Genomic DNA, 16,606 nt, shown 5'->3' with positions numbered 1-16,606 from the left:
TAAAGCTTCATAAGGTGTGGGGACCTTTTCTTGAATATGTTCATAACTCCTCTTTAGATTAAGTTTATCCTTTTTTTTTGTACTATAATCCCTTACTTTCAGCTTCCCACCTCCGTAAGTTTAACGTTTTTTTTGGTATGAATTACATTATAGTTTTGGTAGTAGGCAATATATTTTTTTATATATATATATATATACACACACACACACACACACACAATATTACATAATACAATATATATATAATGTATTTACAGCTCTGTGGGGTCGAACGCTCCAATTAATTTTTCTTTTACACATCGAAATGGTTGGCCTGGAGTTTTGTAGTGGGAGGGTGGGGAGGACACTAACTTTATATGGTTTTATTTTAGGTGCTTTTTCCTTATTGTTATGAATTATATATTAGACAAGTTTGTTTTGCAATGTATAAATCTCCATTTTGTTGATGGTTTTTTTTGTTGTTGTATTGTAGAAACTCAAAAAAATTAATTAATGTTAACATGTATACACTTTACTGTTGTTGCAATTACTTTAAACCATTTAACTCTGAGATAATCATTTGTTTAAACAGTGCAACCTTTAGTCCACAGGTGTAAATTCCATATACTGATAACTTCACCACCAGTAAGGAACAGATTTAAAGGAGGAATTCTTCTTTTAAAAGGAAGTACCATAAAGTTGGTATTGTGACATAAGGAATGTAGCAGAGTGTTTGGGTTGCAACTTTTATTCTGGTAGAAAATATCTATTTAGTAGACTCTAATTTATTGCTATTGGCACAAAGAATCTAGGATAATGGAATAGATTTGCTTTCTTTTAATTATGATGATTTAAGCACTGCTTGGAAAATGAAGATGAAACAAATTCAATGGTAAATTTCAAAACAGTACAAAAACAAAGAGAAGAAGTTAGCAAGCAAGACAGCAGATGTGGAGTCAAAGGGATAATCAATATTTCAGACTGAGATCCCGTATCAGAATCTCTAACATGTAAGTATCACTAAAAGGCCCTTTTTCCTAATATTATAATGCTAGGATAATTGCAACTGCTATTTTGTTTTTTTTTTAAATTTACTTCTGATGCAGAGACCTGGGCTAAAACAGCAATTATCTCTGCTTCTGCAGATGCTGCCCAACCCACTGAATTCTTCCAGCAATTTGTTTTTTGCTCCAGATTAAAAAAACAAATTGGAAATAAAACATGCTTATGGACAAGAACAGAAGTGTGATAAACAGGAAAATTTCCCAACACTAACAGAGGAAATGCAGGCCAAAATGGTTTCCTATGTTGTTCAGTTTCATCTAGTGTGAACAGCTAACAGAGAAGATCTATAATGTTCCCTCTTTAGCCACAGAACAAGGAAAATAATTCAGAATTACAGTGGTCTTTTGTGGTCTGGGGATGAAGTGAAAATAACAAGAAGTAGATCAACTGACCTTTTACAGTTACTGTCACCTTTCACACTTTGCAATGCAACTCAATTGATTAATTTCCAAGTGGAAATTTACTGCAAAATGTAAAACCTCAGAACCTCTTAAGATATGTATCCATCATTAAAAGACATTTTTCATAAAATTACGAGAATTCAACTATTAGTCTAATTTTCATCTCACAACTCCCCCTGCACCCCATTCAAAGACTACTTTATAATTAAATCATGACATACCTGGAAGATTAACTGTGCTTTCTTGTTCCAAGGTTTCTGGATTTATGGACATTGCTGTCATATTATGGTTACTTAAATCCCTGTATAGTAAAGAACCCTATAAAAATGAAGAATAATCACACCTTGGGTTGAGCCATTATCTTTTGTCCAAAATTGTTCATTTCAAAAAGAATCCAAAACTTAATTAGTATTTTCACACCAACAGTTCTCAAGCATTGCAATCCAAGATTAAACTCTATATAATGAGGAAAATCTGCTAAGGTAATGATTTTTTTTAACATATCAACAATGATTTCATTAAATCATTCACCACAAGATGCATATTTTTGATAATTGCCTTCATCTAAATACTAATTACTTGAGTAAATCATAAACAAAGCCACACAATGAACTTGGAAATGCACATGAAAAATTGAACATGCATTCTAAATTTCAGGAATAAATTTATCCTTTGAAAAAATAAACATCAAAATATGTCTCCATTCAGTTTGTTTTATTTTGCATAAAGAACCAATGAAATGGTTTTAAAATTTCTTCCAAGAATTCGATTATGTCTTCCACCCTCACTACACAGATGACAATACAAACACAGCCACCAATTTTCTAAACAAGTTTCCTTTGATTAAAAACAAACTTAATTACTTGGTTGGCTAATTTATAAAAGTTGGCTAATTTATCAAAATCTCTTGGGATTTTTCCCTGAATGAATAACAAATTAAGTTAACAAAGGAACCCCAAGCACTTTAGTGCAATGAGGTTTTTCACATTTGGCATACCTGTGCAAATCCCAGCCATGATCTTCTGTCCTTCCTATTCCTTATCCGGGAAGTTGAGTTGTATACATGGCCCTTTTAAACAATAAAAAATACCTTTTTAAATTTATATAATGAAGCAATGTGGAGTAGTAATGTCTTTTAACAGTGCAAGTCATACATACATAGTTTTTGATTTTGTTAACAATTACCAAGAAAAAAATGTTTTAAGTGTTGACTGACTTTGCTCAAAAGAAACATAACCCTGTTATTATAAGCCAGAGATTCTGCAAGTGCCAGAGATCCAGAGCAATACACACAAAATGCTGGAGGAACCCAGCTGGTCAGGCAGCATCTATGGAAATGAACAAACATTTGAAGTTCCAAGCTGAAACCCTTCATCAACCCTACCATTCTTATCTTACAAAATTCTGTCCACTTTCTCTCTGCCCCTTCCCTGATCCCATTCTCATCTTACAGTTAGGGGAGGAATGAATGGTTAATTTCAAAGTCAGGAAAGCTGGAAAATTGTGAATTTGATGACAAGTCCCAATTTCTGATTTTTGTTATTTTATGGTTCTAAACAGCCAAGTGAAAGATCACACTGTTTGACAGTAAATTTTCTACAACAATTTTTGACCAAGGAATGGAGAGGGGAGAGATGACGATGAAAGGCAGAGATGGAGGTGGAGATGCAGATGCAGATGAAGGATAATCAGATGAATGCTCAATCTATATAGGCAGGTGTAGCAAAAACATGGATCCTGCAGCTGCTGAAATTCACTTTCATCATAGGACTTACAATTTAACTCCATTTTGTTTTCAGAAACTTTATTCTACAGCCTCAATTTAGTTTAAAGCATGGGTCAATTTTGAGGCATGCAGACTTGATTGCCTGGATGCCTAGAAACCGGTACCCCATTTCACCCTAAACATAATACTGTAGCGGTGTGCTACACGCAGCGCTAAAATACAACACAGAGTCGGTAAACTGCAATTAAAGATGATTTTATTCGAACTTCACAGCCTTGCTTTAAAGTCTCCCTCATCCTGCCCTCCCCAGGCGCGGATGCTCTAAGGGACACGTACTCACATACCCCCGCAGGCTTTTTCCCTTTGTTGTGGACCTGGCCTTTGTGCCTGCGCGCTGGCTATTTGTGAGCCGGTTCGAGTGTGCTAGGAAGTGGGTCGCCACAATACCGGAAATAGATAGGAATTCTGGAAGAATCTGCTAGAAGTTTAGATAATGCTGGGATCCTATTTAATACCTTTTGGTTCTGGCTGTAAGCACTTTTGTAGAAATGAGAAAATGTCATTGTTTCTTATATCCTATATAAATCAATCCCCTGAGATTTGGGGGTTAAAGCAAACCTGTTGCAAGCATACACTGAATTTCAATTACCCACTCATCGCCCCCCGCCCCTCCCCCAACCCACCTCTCCATTAGTCAGGCTTGGAGAGAAATAAAGATATTATTGGGAATGGCTTTGCATTTTTCAAAAATGATACTAAATTGCAAAAGTTCAAAGTAAAATTTATTATCAGAGTAGATACAAGTTAATACAAACAACCCTGAGATTCTTTATCTGTGGGAATACTTAGCAAATCTATAGAACTGGCAATAATTGGTACTTTTCAAATGCACTCCAACAATGTACTCTGAATGTGATGGTGTAACAAGTCTATCATTTATGGAAGGAGTCTATTCAAAGAACAATGACTTGGACTTCTGTTCCATTGTATTTTTAGTCTATTTTAATTGTTTGAATTTATTATATAACTTCAAGTTTTTGATTCATTCTTAGAGCATCTGACCTGCTATTAAAAACATTCAATTTTGTGAGAGGTTTTATAGCCCAAAAATCAGGAATAAAGCCATCCATTAATAATTAGGTAATCTAAGTGCATGTGTAGGATACATTCTGCCAATTTCCTTCTCTGTCTTCCACACTCATTACCCTCAATGGCACACTTAATCACTGTTGATGTAAGGGTTGGCACTTCAGCAACTAGGCATCAGCTGATCCATACAACGCGTGTGTGATTACTGCCTGTCGCTAAAGGTACAGAGAGCAAACTGCTGATTACAAGTTGTGAATTCTTCCCTTGTTTTTGATGAAGGCAGTGTCAGTGACAAAACTGATAAAGACTAAGTATTTTCATAACCAGAATCCCAATCGCTTAAGCATCCATGAATGATATAGACGTAAGTAATTTAGTTTTTAATTTTTTTTTCTCTAAATGCTTAATCTACTTAAATTAATTTTATAACATTTCAGCTCATGTTTTGAAGGACTGTGAAGGAATTCAACACTGAAGGAATCTGTATAATGGCATCTAGTGCTATGTAATAATTTTATTGTAGCTCATGCTATAAAGAACTTAATTACACACTTAATGTGCAATAGCAACAAATTCACAAAATCTATTTGAATAAAGATATATTCAAATTCAATATAAAACACAGCTGCTCATAAATGCCTGACAACATTCACAACTATTGCTGCTAAAATGAGGGCTACACCTGGGAATCCCAAGGTCATTAAACAGCGCCTTAGGCAGGGAAGCTAGAATACCAGTAAGATTTTTATTTATATTCTGAGATTATTTGGTAAGAAAGTTGATATTATTAAAACTTTGTAGACACATTGCAATCTTTTCTCCACCAACAGTGATTTGAGGAGTTTTGCACTTCAGGTTAGGAATCACTTTGTCACCATTATAAATGAGTAATTAAAACATTGTACTTGTTAAATCACTTCAATTGAAAAGGTTTTCAACTATAAAGACCACATAAGGTCTTTACTGAATTCCACTCTCGCTGAATTTCTATTCAGTTTAAAAAACCTTGTGCACATTTGTACTGAACACATGTTCAAAGTCTAGCTTAATGTGGGGCACTGCATAAAGCAAACATATGCAAACATTTTTTTGCTCTCTAAGAATAGCTTCAGATGGTACAAATCCTAGTTGCACCAATTTCAAAGACATGTTTTTATTTGGTTGTCTCGTTTCATAACACTTCCCTACATCAGAATTTTAGCATTACTCAATGTTGCAACCAGCAATGTAGTAATGCTAAAAACAAGAATCTGATCTTCCTCAATCCTTCATTTTACTGTACCTTTTACATTTTTACAAAGTCCCACTACTTAATTATTTTTCTCATGTCACTTCATTGATACACAATCAATTAATGAGATATCTTATGTATTTACATTTATGCTTTTTTATTCTAATTATATTCTTTATCTTCTGTTTTATTTATGTGCTGCACTGGATCTGGAGCAAAGGTTATTTTGTTCTCCTTACACTTGTGTACAGGAAATGACATCAAACAAACTTGAAACTTTAATATCCTTCTCCATAGAACGCATGCCTTCTAAGGGGAAAGGAACTGCAGCTGAACATTTAGTCTTTCTTATAAATTATAGGCCTAAAACAACCATTTGTTTCTTTTTTTTTAATTTGTATCTACCTCAAGAGATTCCCACTATAGTTTTTTTTTAATATACTGAAAGCAAAGTAATATTTGAACGAAATTTGAGCAATGAAAAATGCTGAGTCACCTATGAAATTAAATCACAATGTGCACTGAATAGCATTCAGTCTTATCAGATAGGCCTGAAACCTTTAAAAAACACGTATTATTCATAAACAGGCTGAAAAAAATCATTTGCTAGAGGTCACTGGCTCTAGCACCAACCAACATTTTGACTGTGCAATCAACTACAATTGTGATAAATCAGGTTCCTGAAGGATGTACAACTGGATAAATAATAGTCTACCAACAAACAACAGACAGACTTCCTAAAACAGTAAACGTTCAAACCCTTGACCATTTCAATTACATTTCTTGTAGCGATCTACCATCACTACCAACAATCTCAGCTGATCATGTTACAAGAAGTATCTAGACATTCAGAGAAACATATGGTACATCAATTTTGCAGCATCCACACAATACTTAAAACACCACTGAAACTCCAAGTGCTTAATTAAGCATACAAAATACTGATTGAACAATTGTTTGAACAGTTGCATCAATCTGTCGTATTTTTGAAATAATGTGGACAACAGGAGGAACGGAGACAGGCTAACCCCTCTTGACATCAATGGATCTGGGGTTGAGACATCACTAAGGATCTCACATGGTCCGTACATAACGGCTGTGTAGTGAGAAAAGCACAACAGCACCAGCACGACACCCCAAATCCTAAGGACTTTCTACAGAGGCACAATTGAGAGCATCCTAAATGGTTGCACCACTGCCTGGTATGGGAACTGTCCTCAATCTCAAGACTCTACAGAGAGTGGTGCAGGCAGCCCAGCGCATCTATAGATGTGTGCTTCCCACCATTCAGGACAACTACAGAGATAGGTGCATAAAAAGGGCCTGAAGGGTCATTAGGGACCCAAGTCACCCCAACCACAAACTGTTCAAGTTGCTACCATCCGGTAAATGGTACCACAGCATCAAAGCCAGGACCAACAGGCTCCGGGGCAGCTTCTTCCAGCAGGCCATCAGACTGATTAATTCTTGCTGATACAATTATATTTCTATGCTATATGGATTGTCCTGTTGTACATATTATTTATCACAAATAACTATAAATTGCACATTCAGTTGGAGATGTAACAAAGATTTTTACTCCTCATGTATGTGAAGGATGCAAGAAATCAAGTCACTGTAAATGGCCAAACCAAATGGTCATGCATAGCAGAAAATATCTTAGAACTGCATGGGGAGAAAATTATGACTAAAATTGCACAAGAGTGGCTTTGTTGAGAAGTCTTTCCAATGTTACATCCGTAGTCCCCTCCTTTGCGAGAATCACAAGATCACTGTTGGGTTGGGTCAAGGGGCCCAGGAAATGGGAAAAGAGACGTGCAGGCTGGCTCGTTTCCCCGGCGATGTAAAGCTACGGGACATGGCCATTGTCTCTTGGAGACCAATTTGTGGATTGAGCTACTATTCTACGTGAACGCCCTCAGGCAAAGTGGGCTGGTTGAGGGAGAGAGTGCACACCCCCAACCTGATTGACATCTACAACCCTGCCAATCAGGATAAAAGAGGGTCTGTAGGAACAGTCCCTCAGACGCACCAGAAGAAACGTTAAGCAACCACGTTAACAGCAGGAAGTCATCTGAAGGAAGCCACGTGCGTTCAATTCCGTGGCTGGAATTGGTGGCTGGAACCACGGAAACAGCTTGTAGCTAACAACGGGGGATTCCGCTCCCCTGACTCAACGGATTGGCATCATAAAAGACCCGGGCAAGTTTATACCGCATCGCTCTTAAACCCAACAACGCTGCAGCTTGAACGAACTGATAGTGACTGTTATCTTTCCATCGGACAATACATTATCCCCTAGACAACGATAGAGCTATTTCTTATTGATTATTATACCCGCGCTCTTAGATTTAGTATTGACGACGTATATTAACTGTATGTTTGCATTAATCTTATTTTTGTGCCCTTTATCAATAAATACTTTTAAAAATAGTACCATCAGACTTCAACGAACCTCTCTATCTTTGCTGGTAAGTGATCCAATTACGGGATTTCATAACACCAAGCACTGTCACTACTGCTATTGTTTTATTCATATCATCAAAACTTATTATTGGGATATTCAGTGACTCAGCTGTCAAAATATAGATTGAGATATACACTGTTTTGTGAAGATACAATGCTTGTACACAAGTACAGCTCAAATACACTTTTTTTTAAATCCAAGTGGCTCAATAATCTTTTCCTCATCAGTAACAAATGTAAAAAAGCACAAATGTAAATACATAAGATAGCTCATTAATTGATTGTGCATCCATAAAGTGACACGAAAAGAATAATTAAGCAGTGGTACCAATCTCGCAATACAAATGCTTTCAGACAAGAAACCCTCCAGGTTGAGTTCCATTCACTCTTCTCAAACACAAGAACCGGTAGATACAAAAACAGATAACTTATACACAAGGTGTGTTGCCTTTATTTTAGATCAACTTCACCCTAGCTTGGATGTTGCATAGGACAATGAAATTTCCACATTATTTGAATACAAAATTAGCATGTTGTATCTCTAAATAAAAAACGGTGACTTCTCTCTATACCACAGAAACAAAATTACATCAATCCACAGCTAGAATGGACTATATGAATGAAACATCAGACAAGGCTATATCAGAGAACAGTGATATGACATCACTGATGAATTTGTAAAAGGATTCTAAAATCAGTAGTCTGAGGAAAAAAGAACTAGTCTAGCTAATCTAAGAGTAAAACAATAAGGACAGGATAAAGACAGAAAATCTAGGAAGATATTGCTTGGGACAAACATCGAAGGGCACACTTAACAAGTTAATCATACAAAATAAAGATATGATACAAAAATTAATAATAAAAATGAGATAGAGGAGAAAATGTTGCATAATCTAGGTCATGCATCAGCTGTGAAATGAAAAATTAACATTTCAGATTCGAGTTCTTGTCAAAACCATTTTTTCCTATTTTCTGTTTTTATTTCAAATTTCTAGCATTGGCCGTTGTGTGACTTCAATGCAGAATTATCTATTTGAGTGTCAGCTATATCAAAACTAAACTGAATCAAGGTGACATAATGGATGTGAGGAGACACTGACCTTGGGGTTCAAAGCTGCATAACAACACTGAATATTAAATTTGCAGATCTAGTTACAAACTACTGAATTATTTTTTCACAGTCAAGGAATGAAATGTCTAAATCTGCAAATTAATGTGACAGGAACTGAACAGAAAAATTTGTCTTAGCTCATGTGTAATTGTAATTATTCCAGGAAGGGCAACATAGCAACAGTGCCTTATTGGAAGGGTATTTGAAACCAGGAAAGGCCTGTAAATTATATCTGGACACAAAAGGTGCTCATAATGGAGAGGACATTCAAGGTATTTTATGGCAGGTTGGGTGCTAATATGAAAGATCAGGACAAATTAAACTGGAGAAGAGTTAAGGTTACTGGAGCATGTCGAACTATTCAACACATCAGAAGTATTTCTAAATTAATGAACTATATACCTTTTTTTTAAATCCTTAAAACAATAGATTTTTTGATGAGAATAAATGTAGCTAAAGAGTTCCTAACTTTGTTCCATATAACTGCAATAAATTTTGATGCCAAAATAGACAGGGAATTCGTGAATCTATTATCAAAGTGGCCAATGCAGAATATTGATAATACAAAAAAACTACATAGGTTTTGTGTCTCATGATGTTACAAAGGCAGGGAAAAAGAGACCCAACAAACAATGTATCATGAGAATAAGAATATTATTAAAGAGATCAGTGAACAAAACATCAAAATGTCTGGAGGCGAAACTAAGATGTTGCCAGAATGCAGCTTGTTTGTGCTCATCTGTGAAAACAGCTTAATTTCTTCCCTTTAATGTCTCCATTTTCCTTCTCAAGATGAATGGGGCTCTGTCGAAGTCAGTGATCTACAGCTGCACTTAAACTGCAGTTCTATACAGTGTTGACCCCCAGCCCCAGGGCTAACCACACAGCTATTTTTCGATATCCCAAGGACGCAGCCTGGAAAATGTGCGTGCCTTCAGAGTGAGGTCCTGTGGCCAGGTTGATTCCATGTTGGTGTCACAACTGTGGCGTTGTGGGAGAAACAGAACATCATGAACAGCAGATCGGTTGTCAGAGGACTCTGTACTCAGGTGATCATTTCTCCCTCTCATGATGGTGGGGCAGTTTGCTGCCGAGTTTTGAGTCGGAGAACTCTGAATAACAGTGATGCAGCAGACTTCTAACATCAGAATCAGCAAGTTGTTTTGTTTCATTGGTCTCTTCTCTCGTTGTGGAAAGGGTGACACATTATCTGTCCCTTTATTAGGGAGAAAGGCATGGTGAATTTTCCAGAGAACAATTAGTTTTTGTTGTATTGCAAATCATAGTTTCTCTTTGGGGGGGGGGGGGGTTTGATATTGCTTACTTGGTGGGTGCTGATGCTTTCTATTGAAGTAAGTGGGGGACGGGTTGATGCTTTGCTGCTGCATGGAATGGGGGAGAGGGGGCTTTGGGTTCTAACATTTTACAGTCATTCATTCTTTAGGGTACTATTCTGTTTTTCATGGATGTCTGCAAAGAGCAAGAATTTCAGGTTGAATACTCTATACATTCCCTGATATTAAACAGAACCAATGAAAATAGGCCAGGAAACCTCAGGGTAATGAATGAACAGTACAAGATAAGAAATGTACAGCAGAGCTTTGGATTAGCACATACATCAAAGTGGGAGCTCATCAGAAGAAGAACTTGGGAGACAAACACCAAAATGTATAAGAATGAGAACTAGACAAACCTACGAACTAACAAAATCTGCCCACGATGCGTCCGACAAGTTAACAGGAATTTTTGATCAAGCAACCTTTCATTAATTTCATGATATAATGTGAATTTCATGACATAGAACACTTAAGCCAATTTTATAAAAAGTAAACGTTTGTGACTTTGCCAAACTCAAATGCTACTTTAAAAAAAAAATGAGAATATGGAGAATTTCACAGAACCTAAACATAGAAACATCGAAAACTAAAATGCTCTGTCTATTGTTCAATATAATCACGGCGGATCCACCAGCTCAGTACCACACTCCCACTCCTCAGTGTCCAAGGTGTCCAGAAAATACATTCAACAACTTGGACCTTTCAGCTCTGAGAGGGTCTAACCTCTTGAAAAAAACTTGAGTACTAAATTACCTACAGTTCAATACTGTAACCCTAGATCTAGATCAAAGAACATATGTTCCTTGTAGCCATCCTGTAGAGACATCCCTCATTTTTCTAAACTCTAATGAAATTAGGCCCAGTCGATTTCAATGTCCACACAGTCCCTAGAATGAGTCTGGTGAAGCTATGTCACATTTCCTCTAGCAAGTCTATTCTTTTAGAGAGATATCAAAAATGGACACAATACTCTAAAGGCAAACACGAGGAAATCTACAGATGCTGTTAATTCAAACAACACACACAAAATGCTGGTGGAACGCAGCAGGTCAGGCAGCATCTATTGGGAGAAGCACTGTTGATGTTTCGGGCTGAGAGCTGATTTTAGAAAATGAGGCCTTTATGTGGTAAGGTGGTGAGATTTGCTCAAGGTCTCATAACCAGTAGCTTTAGGGGAAGTTCATAATTTTGGTACTGTAAATAACGTGTTTGAAAAAAATCACCATGAAATAGATTATATTTATCACTACTAGTGGTTTGTGATTAGAGCTACGAAATCAAAATGTTTGTGTGGTTTGACAGGTAATTTGGATGACCTGTTCAAATGATACTATAAACAAAATTATAAAAATATGCGCAAGATATATGCATGGAAAAATCAGTTGGAAGCATTAATATATTAAAGCAGGAGTTCACAACCTAGGGCCCATGGACCCCTTGGTTAATGGTAGGGATTCATGGCATAAAAAAGGTTGGGAACCACAGATCCAAAGCTATTTCAGTACACGAAGGGTCTCGGCCCGAAACGTTGACAGCGCTTCTCCTATAGATGCTGTCTGACTTGCTGCGTTCCACCAGCATTTTGTACAATACTCTAAATCTACCCTCACCAAAATCTACTGTGCTGAAGTAGCTTTGGATCTGTGGTTCCCAACCTTCTGGAAAACTAATCTAAGCAAGCAGGGTCAGACTGGATTCCTCAAAGGGAAATAGTGCTGACAAATGTTTAGTTTTTGAGAAGAGGAAGGGTCAACCAGTAGATTGAGGGGAATTAGATGATTGTGGGAACCTGCCAACATGCTCAACATAACCAGCTGATAGTAACTAGGGCATCAGTGCTGGGCACTTACACACATTCTTCCAATGAATTTGGAATATTTTGCAAAAACCCTGTTGGTTGCATCTGCGATGTGCCAGGTCTGAGAGCCATATCTTTCAAATACCCTTTTCCTCCATCAACCCAAGGACAAGCTGACTCATTGCAGGCAGTATTAAATTTCATCATTGATATCTGCTTAACCGAGATACGGGCCTGAGATTCCTAAATTTTCAAATCACTCTTAATTTAGATCTCCAGTTTTCTGTGGAGATAGGACACCAGGGGTCAACCCTGGATCCTTGATAGATATTTTTCTGTATCACAAGGTGGTATGTATTTGATGTCCCCCTTACCAATACTCTATTCTTTGTGAGGTAGGTGTAAGCCTTTCCTCAGCAGTCCTTTGGTTTTCTTGACATTGATTTCCAGTCCAATTGCTTTATAAAAAGCTCACAATATATTAATGTTTCTGAACATTTGCAAAGGTCTCACTATGGAACTGTAATATTACAGGATAATGTCAGGTAGATAAGGGACCTTGGTTTGTGTGGTTTGTTTGCATCTATTGCACAAACCCTCACACACCTCTGAATATGAGTCAATAATGGTTTCGAGCCCAGCTGAGTATATCCAAACTCAAACACAGTCTGCACACTATAACCTGAGGTCTGGATGATCTTGCTTTTGGAGAGCCATTACCAAATCTTGAGCAGTTATCCAGTATTTCCACTGTAAGTTTCATTCTAACAAGAATTATATTAGTGAGAGAAAACACTGGCCCAACACATGGTATTTCCTGTTGCAGTGACACAATACTCTGCTTTCTAACAAAGAATGTATCTCTATGTTTCTCCTTCCAGCAGCTGAAGTAGTACGCCTCTAAACACCATATCAATTTCATTTATTTCGACGTACAGCACACTGAATCTCACCATATGAGTGCTTCAAGAAAAAGGCACGGAATACTAGCAGCCACCACATGTAGCCTTGTAAGAGCCAAAGGATCTGGAGGAACTGCAGAAAACCCTTAAATTTGGCCGTTGCCAGAAATTTATCTTCAGCTTCCATCTGTTACCACAATGTTGTGAAAACTGCAGTTATGCAATAATTAGAGCTTTGGATTGTTTAAAATAAAAAGTCATATTTGGATTTGAAAATTCCAGGATATTGTGGACTGACACCAAAACAATTCAACATGAAAGCTATCTGATGTTTGTCAATTCAAATTGTTTACTAAAATCATTCAGGAAACAAAACCATCATTGTTAACTTATCTAGCCTATAACAATTGCCACTGTAATTCTAGCCTTACACATCTGACTCTGTATGATCAGTGAACTGATTTGCCAAATTAAACACTTTACTGTGTTTAAACAAATTACTGTGAAGCAAAGCAAATACGAAATATTTCAATCAACTAAAGTAAAAATCGACAGAGTGAATTAAATACAATTCATTTTTCAATTTTATAAAATAAAGGGCATTTTTTCACCATTCACATACAAGTTTGAAAATTCTGAATTGTAGAAATACAATTTATAGAATCTTCTTACCCTGACTGTTCCACTGTAACCGGAACCAATTTTATACAGTCCATCTTTAGCCAACAGATACAGAAATGAGCCATCGCTCTGCAGTAGGCACTGATCATCTTCATCTGTAAATACTTCCTTTAAAATCCATTTCTGCATTAAAGCTATCTTCTTTATTCCGTTACTGAACCAGTCCTGAATTTGAATTTTTCCAACTAAAACAGCTTGCACACTCCTTTGAAGTGCATTTAGAATGGTTGGCACCTAAAAACATGCAATAATGATTAATTAAGATGAATATTCATACACAAGTGCTTACAATTTAGAATTATCGAATGAATAAGCAATGCAGAACCAAGGTAAGGTATTCAATTGTTGCAAAAACCTCAAGTAACTGTGGCAGTTACGCAGAAATATACAAGAAAAGTCTACCTCACATCTACATTAAATACTTCCAATGTGAATAAAATGAAAGGGAAATATGAAGCCCAATAAAAACAAACTGATGGATTTTCTGTGGGGCTTATATCCTCAGGCATATGCAGTTTTAAAATAAGTTTTGCAATAAATCAATATTTCACATTTTAAAAAATTAATGTGAATGTCAACCTCATCGTTAAACTTGATCCCTTAGGACAACCAAGAGCAACAAACAGAAGTAAGAGAACCCATTAACCCAATTTATGCATTACATTTCTTTCAAGAAACTGAATTTTGCTTTGTCAAGGTAGTAACAGTTGCCTCTTGTATTTTGCCTTATGTGCAATCAAAATGGCAGTAATGAAATACAACAGGAATGTTACTGTAGCCAAATACTGACAAAATATGACACAGAAACATAGAAAAACAAAAGCTGTAGGCCATTTAGTTCTTCAAGACCACTCCAGTAATCAAAAGGATCATAACTAATCTTGCCTTTTTCTCACAGCTCATTGCCTAGAAATACTTCTAAATTTTTCTTAAATATATTCAGCTATTTAGTTTCTATCAACACACCCATTATCTCCAGATTATGAATCCTCATCTGTTGACTCTCAGCTGAGAGAAACATAGTCCTTTGCATCCAGTTCATCTAGCCCGGTCAAACTATTCTATTTAAATGAAATCACTTCTCAACTCTAGAGGATGCAAGACTAGTCAAATCAATTTTTCTGTATTTATACACAACTACCCTATCATCTTAGTCAAGTGAACTTCCACTATGTATATCATTTTTGGTTATGGAAGCTAAAGCTACACACAGCACTGCATTGCTGCAGCAAAACAACAAAAGTCATGGACACCTAAATCTCCACGACTAGCACTTTCACCTTTGAAGCAATAGCCCATTTTTGTTTTGCCTACTAAAGTGGAATACTTCACATTTATCCACATTAGACTACGCCCATCTAAGATATTTTGAAGCATTTTTGCATCCCTTCACAACCCATCAACCCTATTTACTTTTGTATTGGAAATATCCAATTCTTTCATTCAAATCGTTGATATATATCGTGAATTCCTGCAGTCAGGCAACTAATCCTTGGTTACTCCCAGCCACCTTTAAAAATTCTACCAACCCATTTTCAATCCTTGCCTCTATATTAATCCAAACCAAAATGCTCTAATTTCACACACCAACGTCTGTAGGACCTTATCAAATGCCTTCTTAAAAATCCAAATATAGCTCATCCATTGGTTCTATTTTTTCAATCAGTTATTCCTTAAAAATCTCTAAGTTTGTTCTTGTTGACTTTCTCTAATCCCATACACTATTTCTTAAAGTGTATTTTACCATGAACTATATAGTAGCCTTTAGAAATTTATGCTACTTCTAGAGCCTTGAAAAAGTATTCAAACCTCACAACTATTTTCATTTTACTATCGCATTTCCTAAATTTAAAATATATTGAAATAGGAATTTTGAGCTACAAAATCTTGTGCATCATGTCGAATCGAAAGAAAAATTCCAAAATCTGTAAACAACTTGCAAAAAATTTAAAACCGAAATAGTGAGGCTGAAAAAGTATTTATCCTCTTTTAAATTACTATGTTAACTTTCCTCAGATACAATACTGCATATTACCGTAACAACTCACCCAGTTGTTTGATTTAGAAAATTGGAGGATCTTCTGTTTTCCTCGAATTCATAAGAAAAAATACCCCCTTGCTCTGTAAGGTCCAACAGTGTGGTAGATTTTCATCACACCAAACCAAAATAAAGACAAAAGAGCAGGGAAATGATAACAGAGAAGCACAAATCTGGAGAAGGGTACAAGACCACCTCAAAGGCAATGAATGGACATACCTCGGAGCTTAGTGCAGTCAATCGTAAAACCACAGCAACACTGCCTAGGTCAGGTTTCCCCTCTAAACTTAGTTGCTGGAGAGGGCGGCTTGTAAGAAAGGCTACTGTGACACCCACAGTCACTCTAAGTGAGCTGCATAAGTCAGTAGCTACAAATGGAGATGAAGTTCATGGCACCACAATCTCCAAGGCCTTGCAAAAAAGGTATTTATGGAAGAGTGGCGAGGAAAAAGTCCTGGCTAAAAAAAGCATATCCTTGCCTGTAAAGACTTTGCAAAGTGTCACTTAGAAGATACTGTAAAGATGTGGAAGATGATCTTGAGGTCAGATGAGACTAAAGTGGAATTTTTTGGCCTCAACACTAAGCGTTATATGTGGCGTAAAGTTAATACTACACACCACCTAGGTAACACCATCCCTACTGTGAAGTATGGTAGAGGTAGCATCATGCTATGGGGACATTTTTTAAGCAGGAAGGACTGAAAATCTGCTCAGTATTGATGGGAAAAGACAGGCTGCAAAATGCAGTGTGATCCTGGATAAAAACCTGCTAGGCTCTGCCA

At 36.6% G+C, this 16,606-nt stretch overlaps 1 protein-coding gene across 12 annotated transcripts in view; it reads right to left on the bottom strand.

The window, feature by feature from the left end:
* The window catches only part of mycbp2 (MYC binding protein 2), a 207,641-nt gene that overhangs the window by 155,199 nt on the left and 35,836 nt on the right, over positions 1-16,606 (bottom strand). For all 12 annotated transcript variants that reach the window (XM_059970411.1, XM_059970399.1, XM_059970401.1 and 9 more), the window contains 3 exons: positions 13,778-14,020; positions 2,443-2,514; positions 1,667-1,763 (listed from right to left, as the gene is read on the bottom strand). In XM_059970411.1, the coding sequence (XP_059826394.1) occupies positions 1,667-1,763; positions 2,443-2,514; positions 13,778-14,020 (412 nt within the window). The remainder of the gene's footprint in view (positions 1-1,666; positions 1,764-2,442; positions 2,515-13,777; positions 14,021-16,606) is intronic.

Source organism: Hypanus sabinus, chromosome 5 (genome assembly GCF_030144855.1).
Source record: "Hypanus sabinus isolate sHypSab1 chromosome 5, sHypSab1.hap1, whole genome shotgun sequence".
Lineage (NCBI taxonomy): Eukaryota > Metazoa > Chordata > Chondrichthyes > Myliobatiformes > Dasyatidae > Hypanus > Hypanus sabinus.
Note: the sequence above shows the minus strand (reverse complement) of the source record. Positions and strands in the feature narration are given on the sequence as shown.